The sequence below is a fragment of the Symphodus melops genome, assembly GCF_947650265.1.
Source record: "Symphodus melops genome assembly, chromosome: 16".
Classification (NCBI taxonomy): domain Eukaryota; kingdom Metazoa; phylum Chordata; class Actinopteri; order Labriformes; family Labridae; genus Symphodus; species Symphodus melops.
Genome location: NC_136706.1, coordinates 4144580 through 4168931, shown reverse-complemented (window position 1 = coordinate 4168931; position 24352 = coordinate 4144580). Strand labels below are relative to the sequence as shown.

The 24352-nt window shown below is 40.5% G+C and overlaps 1 protein-coding gene across 2 annotated transcripts in view; it reads left to right on the top strand.

The window, feature by feature from the left end:
* Positions 1 to 24352, top strand: part of pappaa (pregnancy-associated plasma protein A, pappalysin 1a) — a 97763-nt gene that overhangs the window by 2340 nt on the left and 71071 nt on the right. For both annotated transcript variants that reach the window (XM_079363576.1, XM_079363575.1), the window contains exons 2-6: positions 4879 to 5983; positions 15510 to 15655; positions 15936 to 16229; positions 16519 to 16711; positions 17012 to 17133. In XM_079363576.1, coding sequence (XP_079219702.1) covers positions 4879 to 5983; positions 15510 to 15655; positions 15936 to 16229; positions 16519 to 16711; positions 17012 to 17133 — 1860 coding nt within the window. The remainder of the gene's footprint in view (positions 1 to 4878; positions 5984 to 15509; positions 15656 to 15935; positions 16230 to 16518; positions 16712 to 17011; positions 17134 to 24352) is intronic.

The window sequence follows — 24352 nt, the reverse complement described above, 5'->3', positions numbered from 1 at the left end:
GTTGCTTTTCCTTGCCGATAGGGAGCGTTGCATACACAACTCATTGCTTGCTACAGTACTTGTGCAGATGGCTGCCTTTGAACTGAACTGAACTGAATTGAACTCAGTCCTCCTTAGCCGCCTTAATGCCAGCCTGCCTGCACGTTTGGGGACTCGGCTGAACCATATGAGTAAATTTACATGCTCCTTTACTTTCCCTCTGTCTGCCCCCCCCCCAACACACGCACACACACTCAATCACATGTGTCTTTGTGTGTGTTTTGAGATACAGTACACTTCTAGGTAGTGCTAGCCAGTTGGCAGGGACAGGCTCTGTAAAACCAATCCCTTGTAAGACTCTCAAACTGGGGGGAGAGAGGGGGGGTTGAGAGGGTCTGTTATGACCTGAGTGACTCTTAGACTTAGAGGATGGACACAACAACAAGAACATCTGCACAGAATAAAGAAATCCTGTACAACAACAACACAAACGACCTCCACACCGATGAGTGAGTTCAATAAACATCTCTTAGACACACTCCTATTATAAAAAATGTATCATTGAACATCATTTCTTTTACAGGTGTTGTTTTTGCAACCCCCTTCCCCACCCCCTACTTGTTCTTGCTGGAGATTAATATTAATGTGTAATCTTGTGTGTCCATTTTTAAGATGTGCTCCCATGGTGCCCACAGCCAAAGAGGGACCGAAAGAGAACAAATATGATGACCGAACAAATTCAATAAAGCCTAATCTTTTAAATCCAATTCAGGACTCAAAAATCCCAGTGCCTCTGAAAATACTCCATCCACTTGTTTTGATCCCTGCACAATGTTGTTTGCAGAATCTGTTTTTTTCACACAGTGTTGTTTTGACCACCGCAACTTCTCTCTTTTTGTTATGCAACTATCTTCCACATTTCAGTTTACCTTTTAGTTGCATGTTTACCCATGTTGTTGTTTTGAATTCTGGTTACAGTAATCAGGAAGTGAGCAAAGTCTGCTTAAAAAATGTAATCTTGAAGCCCCTTGTACTTTTGCATCCTTTACCAACTTTGGACTCTTTCTTGTTTGTCTTCGAGTTGTGTCTTGCACTCATGTGACACCTATAAATGTGTCACATTTTAAAGGGGAGTCTCTAAGGAGCAGTATCAAGTGGACACATGAGGAACTGCAGGTTTTTGCACTTCCATGTTGGCTTAATTTTTCAACACTAGAAGTTTCCACTTGTCAGTCCCATAAAAATAGAATGGAGAAACTGTTCTTTACACACTATCAAATTTGTATTTGTATATTTATGTTTTTTTGGTTTATGATACAATGAACTTAATGTTTTCTTGCAACAGTTCATTGGAGAGATAACATTTTTTTCAAATACAAGTGTGGATCGAAATTGAACCACAGAACTTCCAGAGGAAAAAGTGATTCCTGCGCTGTCATTTCTCTCAGCTACATATGGTTCAAATTAATCCCAGGTTTAAAAGCATTTAAGATATCATAGGAGTTTATTCACACACATGCATACACAACCACACAATCAGAACATCAATTTCTGCATCCAAGTGTTATGTAAACTTTGTTGTGCCCTATTAGCCCCTGTATCCGGGTCATGTTGAGTTGTCCCACATGAAAGTAGGAGGAAAATAAATCTCAAGAGAACAGAGGCTTTCATCCATGACCTACTGGGGACAATTATTTGCAGAGGGTGGCAGATAATAGCTCGGATAACAGATATATGGTGGTGCTCTCATCTGGAATGATGATACACACATTTGTTTCTTTAATTGTTAAAGATGACTTTACACATACTTGAAGCTCATGTGAGGATTATTTAAGTGGTTAAAAAACAGATTGAAATCAAGGGTGATGCCTTTGTATGACACAAAAAAGCAAACAGACTTTTCTTACATTTTCCACAGCAATTGTTTACAATGATTGATAAATTTGGCTGTGAAAAGAGAGCATGATGACATTTTGCTGTCACTGAATACTTCCTACTTATCTAACAGAGAAGAAAAGCATAGAGGCGATATGTCCACAGGGGGGCGCCAGAATCAACACAAACTGAAGTTTCTTACTGAAGATTTAAAAATATATTTTTTAGTTCCGTTAAAACATAACGAGAGCAACTTCAATTCCAAGAAAAGGTTTGATTCTATCAAAGCTCCTGTTTGAAACTTTTGGTTTGTGGTGATTCTAGCGCCCCCTGTGGACAAAACGTATGCTGCAGTAATGCTTTCAATAAAACTCTCATCTTACTGACTTTTAGCTTTCAATTTCATAACTAATTGTGAATCTTTGCTGTGAAAACTATAAAAAAGGTTGTTTAATTCAAGTGTTATTAATCAATTTGACACAACCTGCTGCAGCAGGTACAGGCATTAATAATAACAATACATAAATGATCTATCTCATCTCTAATGTTCTTGTTTGATTTTGTTACCCATGTGAGGCACCAGATACATTTTCAGTCTGTTTCACAACAAGCTAAAATCTCCCCAGAGGAGCATTAAGATTGTGACCTGTCAAGTGGTTGGAGTTTGAAGAGGGGTCACGCAGTGATTGTAACACTTGACCTCGGTTATCGCTGCCTCAACATCTTCCGTCTTCCCATTCATTTGATTCATTATCATGATAATTCTTGCCCTACGGTGCCGTCACAATTGTTCCCAAAGTGTTGACTTGTATTCTCACAAATGTACTGACATTTTTATCTGTGGTGACAGTGCCCATTATGAGAAGTAAGACTGCAGAGGTGGTTATTTGCATCATCTGACATTGGTCATCCTGTTGAAGTGCGACTTTGGATAGATTTATGACTGGTTAAGAGCGACATTGTTTGAATTGAGACTAAAATTTCCATTGATATTTCAAAAACAATTCTATGAAAAACAAAACTTACTGACTGTAAAGAAATATCATCATATCACTCAAAAACACTTGACTTGAATTTTCCATTGTCCTCTCTGTGGTGGTCAGTGAGTAAAAATATGAAAAGTGCCTTTCTTTGACCTTTCAGAGCCAGATCAGCCCAAAAGTAAACGGACTTTCCATTGTTCTATTCCTCCCTGCTTTTTATCAAGTCCTTGTGACATTTTTCTTTGTGTGCATGTGTGTTTTTTTACTTTTTTCTTTTTTCCTGAGTGTGTTTTTCTTGGAAGAAGACAAATGGCAAGTGCAGGGAAGGTTGCCTTTGAACCTGACAGGAACAGCTCTCTACCGTGGCGTGTGCACATGCAAATCCCTTTGCGTGTATGCGAGTGTGTTTCAGAAGGGACACAGATGTGTACTCCGGCGCTTCAATCTGAGGAGAGTGCGTGTGTGGTTGTTCATGAGAATGTATGCAGCATGTCTGTATAAGCATGTGCATGTGTGTGTGTAGGTATATTTGTGTGAGCCAAAAGGAGTTGCAGTGCAGGGTCTGGAAAAGTGGAGTGTGTTAGATTAATTGAGCATGGCAGAATTATGACAGCTGTTTACACTAGGAGCCCTACGAGCATTTTAGCACACCTTTTAGCCTTGAGTGCACTAGCTGACAGATGGAAGGCTTTTTCCTTCCAGTGTTGTGGAAAGCCTGAAAACGTCATCCACCAAAGGACTGACCTTGACGCTGAACCCAGCCCTCTCTCTTTGAACATTACTCCATTGAAATAGCAAGTTAATGAATGCATACTGGAGTGTGCATCTAATTAGAAACGGGTCAAAGTTAGCAAGATGTCCGCGCAATCACCATTAGCACGCCACTTATTGCCAGCTCAGGTATCCTCCTAATCGATGGGGAACAAAGACATCTGAGCGGACAAGTACGTTGAAGCAAAGCTGTGTGACCAGCACTATGAAAATCAGCTTATAATTTCAGACCCTACCAAAGTCATCAGAGATAAATAAGAAGGGTATGCACAGGCATGTGACACACACAGATCATAGGAGCTACCTGTACAGTGTAAAGGACACTCCATACCTATAAAGGCTGGGTGTGAAGGTCACATTGAGTGTCTCTTTTATGGATAGATGTGACTGCCAGAAAGCTCACGGTTAGAAAGGATGTTGGCAAAGTAAATTATTGTGGAAAGAGTGCTGTCCTGCTTTCTTCTTAGAATCACCTGTGAACAAACAGACTCTCACATGCTGAGCTGGGCCTTGTGAGGTGTGTCAAGATGCTTTGGAATATTTAAAAAACTTTGACAGGACTGTATGGGTTTATGCGCATAGTCACGAACATGCATTAAGGAACACATGGGACAAGCACATACATGAACTTGTGTTTCTGGCACACACATACCTCAACAAGCACAAAACAAACAAACAGTTAACATTCAGAGATCCCCTAAGAAGTGAAAACACATTACCATACTGAAGCTGACTGACACGCTCCAAGTGAAACAGGAAAAAGTGTTTTGGTGCCTCTACAAAAACATAAAACTAGCCTTTTCTGGCCACCTCACTAGCAAGGGGCATTTACACAAACAGCTTTTAAATGCACTCAGTGTTCACAAAAACTTATACAGAGAGATTTCCATGGGGTCTCCCTTGGTTAAGCATGCACTTAAGCACAATTGAACATGCACACTGTACTGTAGATTTCAAAATACATCATATTAATTTATGGCTTCTGTATCTCCACTTAATTGAAGTCTCTGATTCTAGATACAATACTTTCACAAGATTCCTGAATGATATAGGATGTTCAATATGTAAACATTACACTATGTTCAGTGAATTTCCCAACAAATAAATAATATTAAAAATGTGTATAATTGTTAAGCGAATTTTCAATGTCAGCGCTCTTACAGGTGATAAAAGAACATTCTTTAAATTCTGTGTCTTTTTCTTCTTACAAATCATCACTTTCCCATAAGCAGGGCAATATTAATTGACTTCTTTTTTGTTCTATCTCCAGGTCTTTACGACAAGTGTTTCTACGCCTCCAGTGACCGAGGCTGGCTGCTTGGCATCCAGGCAGTCAGTGAGCATGGGAATCGTGACCCCCGCTTCTTCTTCTCCCTGAAAACTGATCGTGCCCACAAAGTGACCTCTATCCACTCCAATGCTCGATATGTTCCCAACCAATGGGCACATGTGGCAGTGACATATGATGGCGTGTATATGAAGCTCTTTGTCAATGGCGCCCAAGTTGGTGTAAGTCGGGAGCAATCGGGTGATGTATTCAGCCATTTGACCAAAAAATGCAAAGTGCTGATGATTGGAGGGAATGCACTTAATCACAATTACAGGGGGGCAGTGGAAAGGGTGGGTCTATGGAGACAAGCCCGAGGGCAGAGGCATATTCTGAGGGATATGCTGGGCCACGAGGACCCCTCAGCTCTACTTCAGCTGGTAATTCGGGAAACATTCGAGCACCCAGGTCGGAAGTGGCTGACTGTCAAAGATGGTAGCTTTCCTCAGCCTGAGCAGGGAGGGATTGGACGATTAGGGTTCCTGGGTGGTGTTGGAGTAGGAAATTCGGAGGAATTATTGGACACAAAACTGGAACCGCCAACTTGTGGTCAAACTGTCTGCGACAATGTCGAGGTCATTAAAAACTACAACCAGCTTTGGACCTTCCGTCGGCCCAAGAAAATACGATATCGAGTCATAAATATTTGGGATGATGCACGAATACGGCCGACCGTATCAGACCACCAGATCAGCCTACAGCACCAGCAGCTAAATGATGCCTTTAGCCCCTACAACATCACATGGGAGCTTAGCATTCACAATGTGACCAATTCATCTCTTCGAAACCGGTTGATTCTGGCAAACTGTGATATCAGCAAAGTTGGGGATGATGCATGCGACCCAGAATGCAACCATCCCCTAACAGGCTATGATGCAGGTGATTGTATGTCTGGGCACCGGAGTCGTTGCCCCGAGCACAAGCAGGGGAATGGTGTATGTGATCCTGAATGTAACTGGGAAAACTTCTTCTATGACCTTGGAGACTGCTGTAATCCCAATGTGACGGATGTGACTAAGACCTGCTTCAACCGCTCTTCTCCTCACAAGTAAGATCATTTTCTTGAGACTTTGCAAGTAATCATGTTTCCAGCACTACTAAATCCCCTTAAGATTTTGTTTAATAAACACATGACTGAAATTTACTGAAAAGCTTTGACTAACCACAGTAGTCCTTATTTAATTAAAACATTTTTGGTTGGCACGACTGAATAATTTTTGTAAACCAACTCTACACCGTGGTCTCATGTGCCCGGAGCAAATTCAAAAAACAAATCTTTCCATACATGTCTCCCTGAAGAAAAGTTTTTAATGTCTCGTCCTACTGTTTCCTGACCATTTGGGCTGAGGCTGACTGTAACATAACTCCCAGCCTGTGTGGCCTGGGAAATCCTTAGGGAACAGCTAGTCCAATCTAGCCTTGGCCTGGTTCAATCAGTGTTCCACACTTAAGCGGGGCAAAACAAACGCAACCGGATGACTTTACTGGTAGCAAATGTGCAGGCCAGACCGCTCATTTTTGTATCAATTTTTCAACAACTTTCCCCACCCTCTTCAACTCAATGTCTCCTACCAAGTGGTCCTAATTAAGCTGTCTTGATTGGAGGAGGAGTTGGTTTGGAAAGAGTGAGATTCTAAACAGAGTCTGGGGGCAATTAGAGTTCAGAAAAGAGAGTGCAGTATGGCTTTTTGCTTGTAGCAGTGGAAACAGTTTCACACTGCTCTCTCCAGGAAACCACTGAAAGACATGTTTCCTGTGGATGCAGGTATGGCTCCCTAAACATGGGTGCTTGAAAGAATTTTCCAGCAAAAACATAGGAGAATGTCCACTTCACTTGCATGTGCATAGCAGTAGTAAAAAATCTCTTTGGTGTACTGTACATGAAGCACGAGACTATGTGGTTTCAAACAGATACTCTAAGAGAATACACAGGCCTTCATGAATGCATGCAAGTTTTTGTTTTTGTGGTTATCTCATTGTGGCTTATAGTTGATGAGTAAAAGCCGCCAAGGAGAACAAATCTCTGGAATTCTCTATAAGGTTTATTCCAGACCTCCAATAGCAGGATTGTTTGATTCTCGGTACACTGAAACTTGACACAGTAGACTGAGACATTTTTGTGGGCAATGCAGGAGGTCTTTATGGTTACGCCAGAAAAGGAGACAGAAATGATTGAAATTCTGATGTTTGTCAGTATTTCATGCCACTGTCATGTGGGGACAAGCGAAAAGGAAGAACAATGAGTGGACCTGGTGTGTGGGATTGTTTGGGTATTTCTGATAGGATGAATCAAGGAAACCAGGCTGTTTTCAATCACAGTTGAGCTGGAAGCATTGTCTGCTTGGCTCTACTCTGTTGTTTAAAATGACCGCTAAATAGCTAAATAATGACATCTAATTAACAACATCAGAAGGGAAAGCAGGTGGGTTTGTCAATGCTTCCATCTCTCAATTCCTACCAAATCCCTTCCAGCTTAGTCATCATTAGAAGATCATTCATCAAGTGGTGGGCAAACTACTTCATTTAGACATCAAATCGCTGGCTTTTGCAACATTTAAACCTCACTGTGGGCATTTCAAGAATTGGCTTGTGAAAGAAAGGTTACCAACAACAGAGTGAGAGACACAGACAGAAAAAGACGACAAAAAATAGATATAATCTCCCCAAGTGGTTGCTTATTTTGCTTTGATTATGGTATGTCTGGAGAGACTTGCAGATAGCTGCACTACAAACAGTTTGACATTCCTCTTTAATTATGGAATTCTGGATGAACAATGTACTGCATATGCTGGGGAACAATGGTTGTGAGGTCGTGCATTTATTTTTGCAGTGTTTGCGCCTGTTACCACTTACATGTAGTGTTTTTAAAAATCCGGCTTACACAGGACTCTCCCCTCCCTCCTCAGGGAAACCTTTAGTATTGTTTTCACAGCCTTTGGTTTTGACACTTATGGTTTTGGTGGTATTTAACGTTATCTTACAGCACTTGTTGTAAGGCTGGACATTCTTGCTTCTGGCGCTAGGGACAACTGACATTATTAACGTACAACCATGAACTGTGTGCACGTCAGATTCAATCACTATGCACAAAAATTAAACTGCTTCATTATGTTTTCTGTTTGCTAGTATGTCCTCTTTTTTTGATACTCTGAATATCTCAAACTACGCACAGCCCTGATAAACCGGGACAGGAAAGGCAAAAATGTAACCATAGCTTAGGACTCTGTGGCTTTGTGCACCATTTCTGCATTGTTATTTTCACATCATGTACTGTCTCTGAGAACCCCCCCCCTCTTATCCCACAGAAATAGTCTCCCGAGGTGCATGTATGAACAAGCAAGTCTGGAAGATTTTAGATTTCTTTAGATATTTAGAGGTGCATATGTGAAAGTAGCTTAAGAAACATCGATGTATTATCTGAACAACTGGATAGAAAGCTGATCTCATAATACCAGAACTTATCAGAGTCAGACAGTACTTTTCAGAAAGATGGACACACATGTTGTAACTTGAATAAAAAGAGTCTCGGTATGTTTTCGCGAAATGAAGTTCTACCTCGGCTATTGGAGGCTAATAGCTTATCTGGTCTCCCCTGGCCTTTGTGCCTCTCTCCTTTCCAACTCAATACCTCTCACTGTGCCAGGTTAATGGACGGACCGCTCTTTCGCTTCCCTTCACTCCCCCTTTCAGTAGTATACCAGCCCAGAGAGGGGAGCTAATCGTCAGGGCCCTTGACTTGGGCGTTTTACAGTTGGTCGTCTAAACCTTAAGCCCCCGTCCCATAAAACATAATGGAGTGCTTGGGCGTAAATACCAGGACTTTGCACTTCCCCTTTAAAGCCACAGCACACTTATAAAAGCACCTGTTGTGGAGGTTTTACCTGTGTTCTCAAGGGGGGTGATAGAAATCTCTCTGCTCCTCTGGAAACAGAGGGGAAATTGCAGTGAGGAGGGGCTTTACTTGAGCCAGAGGAATTGTATTTGGCGTTGATGGGAATATATGTTGCCAGATACTGTAGGTGGTCTTTTGAACATATGACACACCAGGGAATTCAACTGATCATGATTTGGCAATGTCCTCTAGGTCTGGAAGTCAAGAGATGCTGATGAAGGGGTCCACAAATGACATTTTTGGAGTACTCGATCAAGAATTTCTATTTAGGATTGGAACTGTTAAGAGTTGGGATCATTTGTAGCGTCCAGTTGTCCAGTCCCTATGTCTCCAAATACTTCTTTATCGAGCAAGTGAGAGCAACAAACCACTATCGCAAAGTCTCCAAAATCCATGTTTTGACACTGTTCATGTGAATCTGTCATTTTTGGAACGGAAAAAATTATGAGATGAGTAAATTGGACGGTTTAAGCGAAGAGAGTGCAAGTGTACTCATCAGCCATAACATGGCAGTATTGCTACCTATTGTACAATACAACAGTTCTGCAATAAATCTCTACTTTTAGGAAGCTTCATTATTTTCATTGAAGTCTTGGTGGGTGGTGGTTTACTAGATTGCATTCGATTGAAAGAGGCTCTTAATATTCTGGCCCCTCTCATGTATGTTAAAGAAGTGCACAAAATATTAAGAAAATATACATGAATATATATTTTAAGCACTCTACACCACCACCATCACTACCCACTACGAGTTCGATAATACTTCAAAAAGAACAATTATCACCATTCTGACCATGCAAACAAAAACTGAAAATGTAGAAGTTTCATCAAGTCCAATTGATGGTAGAATTGTTGTTTAGGATTGCATTGCATTGCAGAGATGGTCATGATGTTTTGGCGACGCACTGGATAAAAAAATTGCATAAAGTAACATCACTGATAGGTTTCTGAAGCCTAGTTTTTAAAGCCTAACGATGGTCGTTGCCATGATAGAAATGCTGACTCAACCTGACTTTCAGTCAACCTAGAAACAGGCAAAAAGCTGAAGCTAAAGCAGGCCTTTGGCCTCCTGGAAAACGGCTACAGTGGGCTGCCTGTCAGTCAGATCAGCCAGCCCCCTTATTATGCATTAGTCTTTCGTTATATATAAGTGGTACCCCCTTATAAGTAGTGCCGATAAGGACATGGGCTAAAAATGCCAGATTATTTTCTTTAACCTGGCTGTAAACATTTAATTTCTGCTTTAAAATGAGGGATGTATGGGACTTTTGCAGTCAGCCTTTAAGTTGACACTTGGTGGACTTTTTTGCACTTCTGCATTGGCTGCCACCAGAGGTTGCTTGTCGCTTGGTCACAACTGATCATTGTATGAAACGAAGACATTGAACTGCTCATATCTTGGCTGTGTTTTTATGGTCCAGAAGTCAAGGAAAGTCTGATGAAGAAGTACGCAAGTACATGAAAGCACTACAGATCAAGAATTTCTATTAAAATGTGAACTGAAGAAATGAGGGATCATTTGAACCATCCAATCATCAATTCCATATATCTCCAAGATCTCTGGAGTCCAGGCGTTGGCATAGTTCCTTTGCAAGTGTCTTCCTTGGAAGAGAAAAAAAATAATGAGACAAGTAAGTTGGAAGGTTAAAGAGGAGAGTGCTAGTATAGTAATAAAGGCAGAGATGAATGATGGGTTTAGGGGCTGTGGTGTTGACTGAGTTGATGACAGGGCAGTGGAGGGCCCCCCTCCAATTTCAAAAGTGTTCTTGGCTGTGAGAATGTCATTGCCATGCCAGCTAACCCCAGCTTTCACACTATGTTGCCTCAGACATATGTATACAAAGCAAATTTATGGGCTTCTATGACTAATATGTGATAATTGGATGAAGTCATAATCACACATTTTATACATATCAGATATAAAAGCATTAAGGTGGCATTTTGTGCTTTTTTGCACACCATCTGATCTCTCTGCAACAGATCCTCTGCAGTGATGCTTGACTTTAAGCTATCTCTAATTCCAATTTACCTCTTTTTCTCATTTTTCCCTCTTATTCTCTTTCTCTGTATGTCTTAAAAAAAGATTTGCTTCCCAGGACATGTCTGGAAAGTGGTGAAGTTAAATGCATGGAAAATCCTGTTCTTCCCCAGTGGCTCATCTCGGCCGAAAAAATGTATGAGGAGAGGCAAGAGAGGGGAACAGGGGCTATGGGATGGGGAAATAGTTTAGGGGTGTTTGAGAGCGCGAGAGAGAGAGAGAACATAGAGGGTGGGATAAAGTGGGGGATGAATGTTTGTTGGCAAGAAGGTTTGAGTAGGATGTTGATGGACAGATAGAAAGACAGCGTTTAAAAGGTCCAAACTTTTCGAACTTCTAACAACCTTACCATGATGTCATTGGGAATCAATGACCTACGGTGACATTCAACCAAAACTACTAAATCTTAACTCAAGTGGTCATTAGTATGTCACAGAGACAGTGTGAATTGAAAATCATTTTAAGATTATGTTTAACTGTCTTTGTTGGAAGTTCTAATGTGCACCAAGCATGTGATGCACTTTGTGTTTTTGTAACAGGGCCAAGGACATTACAATAATTGAACTCAGATTAGTTCTGTTTTGACCCCACAGTAGAATTTCTGCTCATATTCACTGCTGACTCAATTATTTCTACATCAAACCCCAGTGACCCCATTCTCCGTCATGCATGTCCAAAAACTCTGGACAAATATTTTCAAAGGAAATAATGAAATTCCTGAAATGATTAGGACAAGAGACCTTATATTATCTGTTCTCTCTCTCTCTCTCTCTTCTTAAACCTGGCCCCAAAGAGTGCCCCCAGTTGCTCTTGCATGGGCTTCAAGACAGTGTTCGCTGCAACTGAACCCTTTATTCAAAACGTCTGTTTTGAGTGAACGCGGCATCTTTGCTAAGCAGCTTATCCAACTTGTGATTTGAGACAGACTGACTTTTCCAACATGGGTTGTACTGTAGAGATGTTATGAAACATTCTGTGTATGAATTGTGCATTGGTGGTATCCTTAGCAGGCCTGTCGCAGTGGGAGAATTATATCACTGGTAGAAAGTCTTCCAGAGCTTTTTTTTTTTTTTTACTGATTTTTAAGCTGCTTCCTTTAGGCTACATTGAACATATGCTGTGACACCGTTGGGTTTTACACTCAAATTTTAAATGTTTTATTCAGACATTTGCTTTTTAAATACAGAAGTATAATAAACTATTATATTAACTTTTTAAAGAAAGAAATTGGGGCACTTTGGATCAGCTGGCCTCATTTTAGACGCTTATTTAATGAGTTTAAAAAATGTTTTGGCACACACAAGATTCTTTAGCTCTCATAAAGTTGTTCGATTTTTTTTATTCCTGGCCCTGACTTAAATGATCTTTTGATTATAATGAATATAAATCTTCCAAAGAATTAGGAGCAGAAAAATAAATTGTCATATTCAATTAAATACTGGCCCATAAAGAGTAAGTGAACTATAATGGTAACTCTTGTGCAGTTTTACTACTTCTGGCAACCAAAGTTTCTGCTTAAGTAAAGCTGAATTCACAGCATGTCAAATGTCCCTTTTAGCCTGGCAATTTTCAGATATTGATTTTGTTATCCCAAGGATTTCAATCATACATTATGTTGCATGGCAGTTACTTTTTCTTTTCTTTATTTTTTTTTCAGAAATAGTTTAAATGCTATTGGCATTAATGTGAATTTTAAACACACTGTGTAACATCAGTGATAACCTCACACACTTTGCTCGTATGTAATCACATCAAGTTCCCTTTGCCTGTGGAAAGATACACCTTACACCACCTCATGCTTTTACAAAGCAATTCAATGTGTAGTGCAAATACACTTTATTTCAAGTCAGCTGTTGAGTGGAAGAGCAAATATAAATAGCACACTTCAGAATTACGCACTTCAAAAAAAGGTGTGTCTTTGAAATGTGTGCTTTTATCCTCTCTATTTACTTGAGCTCACCTAAGTGGGACAAATGTGAGGAGAACTTTCAAAAACAAAACATGACATTTGCTTTAATAAAATGATGCAGGAAAAAAATGAACATGTTTTTATGGGTCAATGGTTTCTCATGTTACCAAAGAAAGCCTTTGAATGTCTGAAATGGCCAAAAAGTTCAAAGTATATATAGAAAAAGAGCAAATTTACAGCTAAATATTTAGTAAACATCCCTGGCACTGACTGTGAATTGTATGTTGCTTTGTAAGGACATTGATTAATGATGATGATCCCATCATAGGAAAAGTAAAACTGCAAAGACGTCTGTTTATTACAGAGTTAGCATCATCTGCAGGCAGGTTGCTCCTTTGGCTGTATGAGCAGTTTAATAATCTGTGTTTGTCTGCAGGAGTTTAGCTCTGTAGTATAATAACACTAGATAATGCTGATGATACATCCCTCACTCTGAGACCGGGCCATTTTGCTGCTGACAGCTAACTATGATAAATAGAGCTGAGCATACGTTTTCACCTGATTGACAGAGTAGAAGATTTGATGTTGGCAGTGCTACTGTTTTCCTAATAGTCACATGGGCCTTGTAGGGTTGTAAGGCACAAAGTAACATTCACAGAAAAACTTCAAGCAGCGTGGATTTCATTTGTCCCAGTGAGAGATTACAGTGTGTTACACATCAAACCATAGAAGAGGAAATGTGAAATCATTCAGTGTGCTCTTGCTTGGAGAAACTCCCCATGCTGTATGTGATCAGGTGCAGTAAAGGCATGTGGTTTTATGCTTGGTGTTTCTGCATTTAATCTTAAGATCTCAGCACAAATGAAATAAGTGTATAAAATATATGGCGGGCAAGTAGGTCATACAAACTAGGTCAAAACATCCAAAGAGGATCTAATTTGTAATAGTAGGGCCAGTGTCATGTTTTGTTTCTGATAAACTCCCGTTTCCTTGTCTACTGCGTATCTATGTCCAAAGCCTCCCAGAGCCAAGAGAAATGATAAACTATCATTTCGGCACATGCAACTCATTATCGACTCTTCCAAGAGATGACAGAGCGTGTTGATGTCATGTGCCAGGACCACCAGCCAGGCTCATCGAGTAAAACGTGTTTGATGTGTTCATAAAATGAATGACAGTTTCACTGCTGGAAAAGAGATCTCATTGTGTTGAAGGATTGCAGTCGTTAACGCTGCTGTTAGCATTCCCAGGGCTGAGACAAAACATCATGTCTCGGACGGGGAGACATCCGAACAGCTGAACAATGAATGAATGTGTAAGCCTGCTCGGAGGTTCGAGGAGATGAAAAAAAAGAAAAGAAAAAAGAAACATACAGATGCAGATTCAATCAAATAAAAATGAACCAGCGTTGCAAGCAGGTGTCCATACAGCACGCTTTTATCTCGTATCCTTTGAAACAATTATTCCCATTTAATATCGTACTATTCAGGAAATGTAGGGCTAGTGTGACGATTCAGAAGGTGTAGAGCATGCTCTTTATTATTTACAGAAACCCATCGTTAATTCACCATGAGCAAAACGTTTCATGGGAATTTAAAGTTGATGATGTGTTGACAGTTACAGAAAGAGAGAAAAGTGCTGCATGTGTTAGGTCCTTGGTAGTCTAAGCCTATAGTAGCATAACTAGGGGCTGGTCCAAGCTTGAGTCAACCCTTATGATAAGCTTTATTAAAAGGAACATTTTTAGCCTACTCTATAAAATGGAGAAGATGTCTGCCTCCGACCTAACCCATGATTCCAAATTGGAGGGATCTGATAACTTAAGGCTCCACCTCCTATGCTACTTTTTAGCGGTCCAGTTTGTTACGGTGAACCCTGATCTTGCCGTTCCACCACGCATGGTTACAAAAGGCTATCTATGACACCCTTTTAAAAAGTCCTTCATCTCTTCTGCGGGCGGTTTATTCCCACCATCACCTGTTTGGTGCCTTTGTGACCTGCGCTAACATCGCTTCCTGTATTTCATAACAAAGAATGAGCACACAGGATTTTCACAAACGGAAACAAATAGTGCAGTGATTATGATTCACTTTCTCCCAGCATAAAGCATCTGACATCATCATTCACACAAAATAATTGCGGTTCGGTGTGCCATGTCTCCTCAAAAGAGGACTCGACTCTAAGAAGCACTCAACTCCCAGTGCGACATATTTTGGGGTATTTTGCTGTTTGTTTGTCTCCTGCACTTCCTAGACAACACAACAACAACACTGTGTCTAATCTGCTCCCATTACTCAAGTGTGAGTGATCAGGGAGTGTGATGTAATTGCATGGGAGGTGAAGAAATGACGTGATCATCACATTTGATTCACATATATTTTACCTTAGTGGGAGCATTCATGACAGCACTACAGGTGCAAAATTACTGCAAGACAATTGTTTTTATGAGTCAAAAGGAAAACACAATTATGGTGGGATAGTCAAATTGCAGGATGTTTTTGCCATTACTAAGTGTATTGGCTGGAGAAATGCTAAATTAGGAAATGTTTGAATACAACAGGGACCTAATTCTGAGCATAATTTTCCTGAAAGATATCACTACAAAACCTCACTCTAACCTTGTTGTTATTTGTAGCCTTGGTGAATTCTCCATTCATCCAGAAGAGAGGATTCTCATTGGAGCACTATAAACTTAACCTGGGTCGCTCTTTGTTTCTTATTTTTCTGTTTTCCAGAGCCTATTTGGATGTGAAAGAGCTGAAAGAGATCCTGCATTTGGACGGCTCCACTCACCTGAATGTCTTCTTTGCCAATTCTTCTGATGAAGACCTGGCAGGGGTTGCCACTTGGCCCTGGGACAAAGAGGCTCTTACACATTTGGGTAGAAGACAAATACACAGATAAATTCAAACACATATGTGCATGCAGGAAAACTCACAGGCCCACACTTCTTTGGCATACGAGACTGTTGATTTTTTAACTAATTACAGGTCAAGCCCTGAGCAGGAAAGAAGGTGATAATGAAGCTGAGAAGGAGCATTAACAATGCGTAGTCTAAATCTTATTCCACGTCCATTATTACACCATTCTAGGTGAGGTTTTCTGTTGATTTCACTGTGAATTCCAAGTATTTTCCTTTTTTGTTTTTATTCTCTTTTCAGGTGGGATTGTGCTCAACCCTTCCTTTTATGGTACTTTCGGTCACACTGACACAATGGTCCATGAGATCGGCCACAGTCTCGGACTTTACCACGTGTTTCGAGGAATATCCGAAATCGAGTCGTGTAATGATGCGTGTTTGGAGACCGAGCCCTCGATGGAGACGGGAGATTTGTGCGCGGACACCAACCCTACTCCAAAATACAAGGGCTGCCACGATCCTGAACCGGGCAACGAAACCTGCGGCTGTCGGCATTTCACGCACACGCCGTTTAACAACTACATGAGCTATGCAGGTGAGAGCCAACCTTCAGCTGTGTTTGACATCTCTTGCATGCAAATACAGACACACACAGTCATCTCTATAGAGGAATTCGTTGAGTCTGTGCATACTTGGACAGTTGTGGAATTTGACATTTCAGGGTGCTTATCTTACTGTGTCATATTTTGAACAAAAGCAAAACATGTTTGTTTTTTTACGTTCCTTACGAAAATAGAATACTTGATTTAAACAGCTGCAATCTTTTTCTTGTCACGGATCAGCCCAAAACCCAATCACCTCTCCTCTACCCCTCTTACCTGCAGATGACGCCTGTACAGACTCCTTCACACTGAACCAGGTGGCGAGGATGCACTGCTACCTGGATCTCATCTACCAGACCTGGCAACCCGCCTCCAAACCTCCTCCAGTGCCCATGGCTCCCCAAGTGGTTGAGCAGCATCATAATTCAATCACCCTGGAATGGTTTCCACCCATATCTGGACACTTTTATGACAGGTGAAATGAGCTACATTGGTTGCCAATCACATGCTTGTGTGTATGCAAACGTATAATATGATCAAGATTTATGACATTATCACCCGTGGCAATGTAATAATAATGTTACTTAATTAGGGTTTCTTTTTTTTATTAACCACACGACCTTAGAGTGAGCCAAGTATTTAAATTCACCAAGTCAAACAGCATTTCCCTCATTAGATTCTACCTCTTTGTCATCAATGTAACGTATCTGAAATGAATGATGTGTATTTGGCCTGTATCTAAGTTGGTTGCTGTGCCTGTCTGTTGGTTTCCTAGAGAAGTGGGATCAGTGTGTGATAAATGCACTGAGGGGAGAGTTCTGCTGCAGTACGCCTCCAATTCGTCCTCCCCGAGACCATGTGCCCCATCTGGACACTGGTCCCCTCGAGAGGCTGAAGGTAAAGTCAAAGATACAATATTCTATACTTGATTTTGTATTGTTTTTGTATTTTGTATTTATTTTAAGTGTCGTACAGATTCCTAGAATGAAAGTTGAAAATCTAGATTCTCGAGCATCCTTCCCTCTGCACTGATTCACAGTCTTAAATCAGATTTTTATTATCATCAGCTTTCTCTTCTGAAATCAAATTGAATACAAGAGCAAAGCCAAATCCGCCTTTTCTCCATAATTTACAGCAGGATTACCACATCTGACGCTTTCTTTTTTTTCTATTTTCGGAGTCAATACTCTGACACGCAAAAATTCTTGAAACTGACTCAACCTTAAAATATGCAAATGACTCACTGGATTCATGACACTTGGGTCGTGGGACAACATGGACGGATCAGTGAGGTCGCTTCCCAATGGATGGTGCTGTATGGTACAATTCCCATATGACAGCTCAGGTCCCAGAAAAACCCAAAGGTTACAGATCATGCCTTAGTGGTAAATCCAACCTTTTTTTACATCTCAGTTGAAGAGGATTTTGAGAGTGATAAATACTTAAATGGGAGAATTTTAAACAGAAAGGCCTTTTTTTATCTTTTGATATCCTATTCTGAGGTATTTATGCCATAAAAATAGTTGTTTTCCCATCTGTGCAGCTCTGAATACCCTTTGTGCAAGCTGTTATTCCCCAATATGACGCACTTTCTAATAAATATTGAAATAAATGTACTTTTCAAAATCAAAGTCAGTTAGATAAGACATCATGCCTTACACGGTTGTATCAAAATCAGTCTAGGTCTAGCATGATTGAAAAAAAAAAAAGTGTGTGGAGCTTTATGTATGATGTATTTGACCTGAATTCAGGACATTGTTTTCCACCTACGTTGAGCTACACATCGACTTACAGCAGATGTTCTCTTTAAATGGAGCAATCCTCTACCAGCTGTATCACTAAGCAGCCTGTTGCTTTAAGAGCTTGTTGCAGCATGAGCTGTGTGTAACCTTCTACACTAACAAGTTTATCCCTACTTGTCGATTACGTTTTATATGATGTCAACTTTGTTAGCGCGTAACGTGAGGTATCAGCTCACGTGAACGCTCCGTATAGGCAACAAATGTGACTGGAACACGGTGAGGCTGTTTTCTTGAATTTTCATCAGATTAAAGTCATTTGTTAGGTGACCAAGTGCAAAAGTAAAAGCAGATGCTGTTGGTAAAATCCTACCTTTAAGAAAAAGCTAAAGACCTAGCTCTGAGACCAATGTTTTTAGGATGTTTTTGATGCTGATGAGAATTTTCTTGTAGTTGTTGATTGCCATATATATATATATATATATATAGCGGATATATAGACAGACAGACAGACTCGAAGCTGCGCATTGGCCATACTGACGTTGTTTCCTCTCCTCTAGTTTTTTGCCTATGTTGTACTCTTCGAAGTTCATCGCTTTATGGAATGATGAATGGTAGAATTAAATTGTAGATTAAAGTCATTTATTACAGAAGAAGTCAAATTCTGGTTCAAAAACAAAGTGAGGCATCATGTTACTAAAAGGGTTAACAAGTGCTGCTCGAATCATTAACAAAGTAAAACAGAAGGACTCTTAGCTGGTGATTTAAAAACAAACTTTCTCGTAGATGAACACAATGAAAACAAACCTAACTAATAACTACACTTAGCTACTAACCAAATCAAACAACACATGAACAGCACTCTTTTGTGTTTCCAAAGACTAATGTCGAATCGAAACATGAGAGTGTGTGGTGTGTGTTTCTGAACTGGCCCAGTCCACACAAAAACAAAGCCTCGTAACACAGAAGACATACAGAACCTTTTAGAACATTGCACAAATACTGAAATACTGATGAAAGGAACAGTGGCAAGCTGAAATCAACTGAAGCTGCACCCTGAGTAAAGGCTGGTCAAACTCTTCAGGAGTATGTCGGCCGGGGTGCTCTCCTCCGATTGGTTTATTGTTTAACTGCAGCTGTGCACCAATCAGGCTTCTCCGGCAAGCAGCACAGGTGAATGTTATGAGTCCCTTGGGATGTAACCACTAACACACACACACAAAATCTCCTTAAAAAGGTCAGTGGCATACACGCGACATGCCGTGCAGCTGCTGCCGTGACATCAAGTAGTGCAGTGTTGAAAATACCAATGTTAGAAGTTTGAGAAAACGGCATGTTTGAAAAATGGACTCTTAAAAACCCAACAAAGAAATGCCCCCGGACAAACTTAGAGTTGTGCGTCTTAAATTTTCGATGAGCTAAGAGAGCGCCATATAAGGAAGATACGTGATGAAGAAGAAGACACAGCGGAGCTTTAAGAGCCACACGCGTCTTTGAATCATGACGAACCTAACTTGTACGTCTGAAGATCTGAACTTATACTATGACCCATGACACGCCTAATATACAGTGAAAGCCACAAAGTAGTTGATCAACATAAACATCTACATAGACCAAATTATAAACATTTCTATCATGCATAAAAACACACTATCAATGCATTATCTAAGTCACTTTTCTTTTAGTGTGACACTTTGTCTTCCTGCTGGTGTCTCTCTGTGTGGACGCTCATAGACTCCCACTTCCCTGAGCCCGGTCTTCACACAGGCTATAGTGTGTACCAGGGGCAAGTCTGGGCTTGTCTAACATGCTGTGTGTGTAAACTGTACTCTATTTTCCCTCTTGGAAGGGGTCCTTGTTTGTGGCAGATCCCCATTCCCTGCTAGCTCTGTCCGGGCCAGCTACTCACTGCATACTGCAGCTGCTGTTTTTTTTTTTCTGCTGTGATGGAGCATACTGTATGTGTCCAACTTCCAAAAGACATTCTGGTGAAATACAGACCCTTACTACGGTTTGTTAAAGAGTTGTACAAGTTTATTGCATACGGTCATGTTTTTTTAAGGTAAGCACATTAGTGTTTTTGCTTGTGTGACTGACTGTGCAGGTGGGTCTCCTTGCATTCATCAGCATTCATGCATACTGTTCACATGGCACCTGTTATCTAAGGATATGTGGGCTGTGTCCTCACACAACTCGACTTAGTAACACTGGCGTGGTCAGAGCGCTGGATTACCTCTCATAAATCTTGACTACTCTATGCCACAGGGAGAAGTGGCTGCATTAAAAAAAAAAAAAGCCAGAATGAAAAAAAGGGAGAAAACACACATGGATACGGATTCAGGGAGGGGTAAGAGAAGTTGGGTGCGGGATGGAAACCACCCAAGATAGTTAGGAGAATTGCATGTGGTTAGTGACATTCACAAGGGAGGTTTCTAGCTTGATTGAAAACAGCAGTGCGCATGAATGGAAGTGAAAGGTCCAGGATGTGAATATGTGCCGTCAAATGTAAAAATGTGTGCATGTTATTTTGCAGATGGAAGTTCACTTACAGCACGATGATCATATGCTTTTGTAATATATGGACCATCCAAAATGTTTGCTTACGTGTGAATGAGTCTTTTTCCCCCACAAGAATTTGAACAGCATGAGTTTGGTGCTATAGATGTCATAGACATGATTAGAATTGCAGAAGTGTCGAGTCATGACTAGCAGGTTTATGCAAGGTCACACAGGGTTTGTGAGACATTATAAAGAAAAAGACACAGGGTTTGTCAGACATTATAAAGAAAAAGACATGACTCGAGTTTGAGATGTTCCAAAAAAAAAAACCCTGTCCTTAATTTTCCATAATAGAAAGTGCTCAAAAGTTACACATTAACATACATTACAGTATTAGACCCTATCCAGTCTCTCTTTTTTAATGGACAAGAAAATGGTCAGATGTAGCTGTGATCCCTTCATCTAAGAATTTAGGATAGTGCACATGTATCAACATAATAGCAATATAAGCCTATGTACTGTAAATATGCTGGAATTAGCACGCTAGCTACATTTCACTCTTGGCCCTTATCATGGACAAAAAGCAGTTAAAGTGCATTTGTTCGTAGCAGCAGTTATTTGATATCACAGCACAGCGTGCTGTGTTCTTTCTTTACAATAGTTGTACAAGCCAATCCAGATTTTTTTGTTTTGTTTTGCCAATGCAACTTGAAGTGCAACTAAACTCGAACTGGGCCCTTGACAAGCAACACAAACATTTTCCTGTACACTTATTTTGTGTGCCACAACATACTGACTGGCTATTTAGTCACATGTATATCCAACTGAATGTTTCCATACATCATGAAGCAGTGATATACATTTCTTTGGTGGTATATTTGATTCTGAGGTGTCAGCACAAGCAATGGACATAGACAGACTGTTTGCTGTCACTTTAACTGTTTTCAGACCACCTGAGGCAGAGGAAAATGTCCTAGTGCTGTGGTCCTATATCCCCGCTGATGGAACGATAGTCCAATTAAGTTACTTTTCAGAGCTAACTGTTGTAATATGTTTAAAAACATATACACTCCTGCTTGACTTTGATTGTCTCCCTTCAAAGTCTGTTCAGTTTAACATTTTAAGGTGTTCGTTTCTATCAGTGAATGCAAAACTAAATATTTTATTTGGTTTCATTTGGTCTGGTTCCAGCCAATGCTGTTCATCCCCCTCACTCTGAATTACCTTTGTTTCCCCTTATCAGTTTGTCACCTCCGTGTGTTTAGCTACTCTAGATATTTTCACCTTGAAATATCTCTCAACCAAATCTGTTGCAATGTGCACTCAGAAGTAGTAACTGTTCCATATGATGAAAAAACGGCTGCCAACAGCTGTGACAGATTAACCCCTTGAAATACCCTGCTTGTAATATGATGTGACATTGGATCCCAAGCCATAGTGTCTATTGCCTTAATAAAGCGTGTCTGTGTAGTGTCTCTGTTTGTATATGCGTCAGGGCGAAGGGTTAGAAGGGGTTGACGTCTGCGTTCTGACTGAGGAAGTGTGTAACAGTGTGTGACAGTGAGTCATTGATAGTGAGAGCCAGAGCCAGACACTTCTTCGAAAGCATAAAGTGTGCATGCCCGGACATATCCCTGTCTGTTTATTCATCCGGCTCTCTGGCTTTTTTGAAGATCACTATGATTCTCCAGAGCTGTCAGCTTATGGTGGGAAATTGGGCCGTCGCCAGCGTCTATCTTGAACATCGTATTTATAAAGCAGCTAGTCTTTTTTTAGCAGATTTCAGTAAGTTGCATATAAACACTGACCATGCTTCTCAGGAATTTACCTGTGCATGAAAACATCTTTTTAATTGGAGGACTCAATAACTGATAACCGATGGAATGATCTGTTGTTTGATCCAATCATTAAACCTTATAAATGAATAATAGGGGCTAATAGGACTAACCCAAGCCTTTATATTAGCATGAACTCAGTAATTGACTGCAATACCATAAAGTATTCCAAAGATATCTGACATAACCTCACTGTAGTTCTGACACCAAACAATACAGCATTTTTTGGTTGCAACACTGTCTAATTGTCAAAAAGACAAAGTCACAAAATCACTACCAGATCTATAGTTCATAAGTTGGGATAAGTTGACATAAAGCTGCATTAATAATTCTTTGGCCACTTTTTCGCAAATGCGAAAGTGGAAGGCCGGCCACCTAAACCCTGTAAGTCCTGTACACACCCATTCTAAAATGCCAATTTTATCAACAGAAACAAATATGTGTGTTAATGTGTAAGATGTATTTATGAAGGTTTATATGTTTATATATCATTCGTTTGACTGATGTGCCTACCATTGTAGCTGTAGGCTTCAGGCCTGCCTTAGTTCCAGCTCTTTGCATTTGTACTAAAAGTCCAAATGCAAGTCAGCTTGTCCAAATGCAAAAGTCAACCATGTGATTTTACTAAGACTATATCCAGGAGTTAAACTGAAATTATTATTATTATTGTGAAACTAGCTATTAGATTCTTTCCCGGAAAGAAAATATTGCACATTTGTAATATTACCAAATCAACAAAAACATTGGCTTATGTTGCACCAATTAGCCTACAGCTCCATTATGTTCAAGATATATCATGGATGGATGCAGAAGATTTGTCTGCAGGGAATGAGTTATTGAAAACTAGGGTTTGATGGTCCACATACCTTGTGGCCCCTTCTCCACGATAAGGGAACTGTTTGTATAAGTAAGCAGCTCGTATCATTTTCAGTCGGCCATCATTCTGCTGCAAAGTATTAGTGAGATATTCATACAAAAGTTTCAATGGGACTTTTGATGGCCTGTTACAGGTATCTGCTCTGTCTGTAAAACAGGTGATTACATATGAATCTTTATGGATTGAAAGGTGGTTACAAACCCTTTGCTTACACATAATGTGCTGCCAATCACAGATAGCTACATATTAGAAATACAGTTTGCAGTGCCTAAGGTTACACAGTGGATGACACCGCTGTTCTGTCTCCTCTTAAATCTCCAACCACATTAGCAACAGCGCCAAAGCAGGAGTAGGGCCCCGGCCCATCATAACAGCTGACATTACAAAATATTTTCAGTGGCTTCAGCTCCCTTCCTTGCAAACTCAATGAAAATCTACCCAGTAAACCGGGACTACATGAGCTGAGCAAAGCCAAGCTCTTAGAGTATCTCAGTTCATTTTCTCCCATCCTCCCCACTCTTTCTCTCTCCCTCCCTCTCTTCTTTCTCTTCCTCTCTGTCCCTCGTTTTCTTTAATTTACCTCCACTCTGGCCACACACGCACTTACAGTACAATAATAAATGTGTTGAGATAATGTGGCTTGGAAACCGTATTCAGTCTTCACTTGATTAAACACTGGAATTTTGCACGGTGCCCAGAAATGAGGTTAGCAAATGGCTTCGTTGGTTGCCAGCTTGGAAATGCACAAAAGGAAATCGAGGGAGAACATAGTGTCTGCTGCTTGCTGGCTTCTAAAAGTGCTTGATGAATGTTAGTGTACGTCACTTGGGATAATGCGAGTTAGCTGTGTGGACTCCAAATATGGCTGGAGTGTGACTGTTAGACGTTGTAATGACTGTGCTGAAGTGAGAACCCTGCACCAGGCCCCTTTTAAAAGCTACACACCTCAGCTCTGCCTTTCCTCTGCAGATGGACTCACAATGAACTCTCAGTTTCACCTCTACCTTGATGTTGCAAGAAGTGTTGGTACACTAACAAGATCACTGATGCAAAACCTTGATCTGTCAGCACTTCGAGAACACTGATCGCTTTATAGTTCAGTGTAAAACAGCTGTCTCACTTCTCTGGATCCTAAATATGAAGACCTGTAGTACAAAAATGTGCTT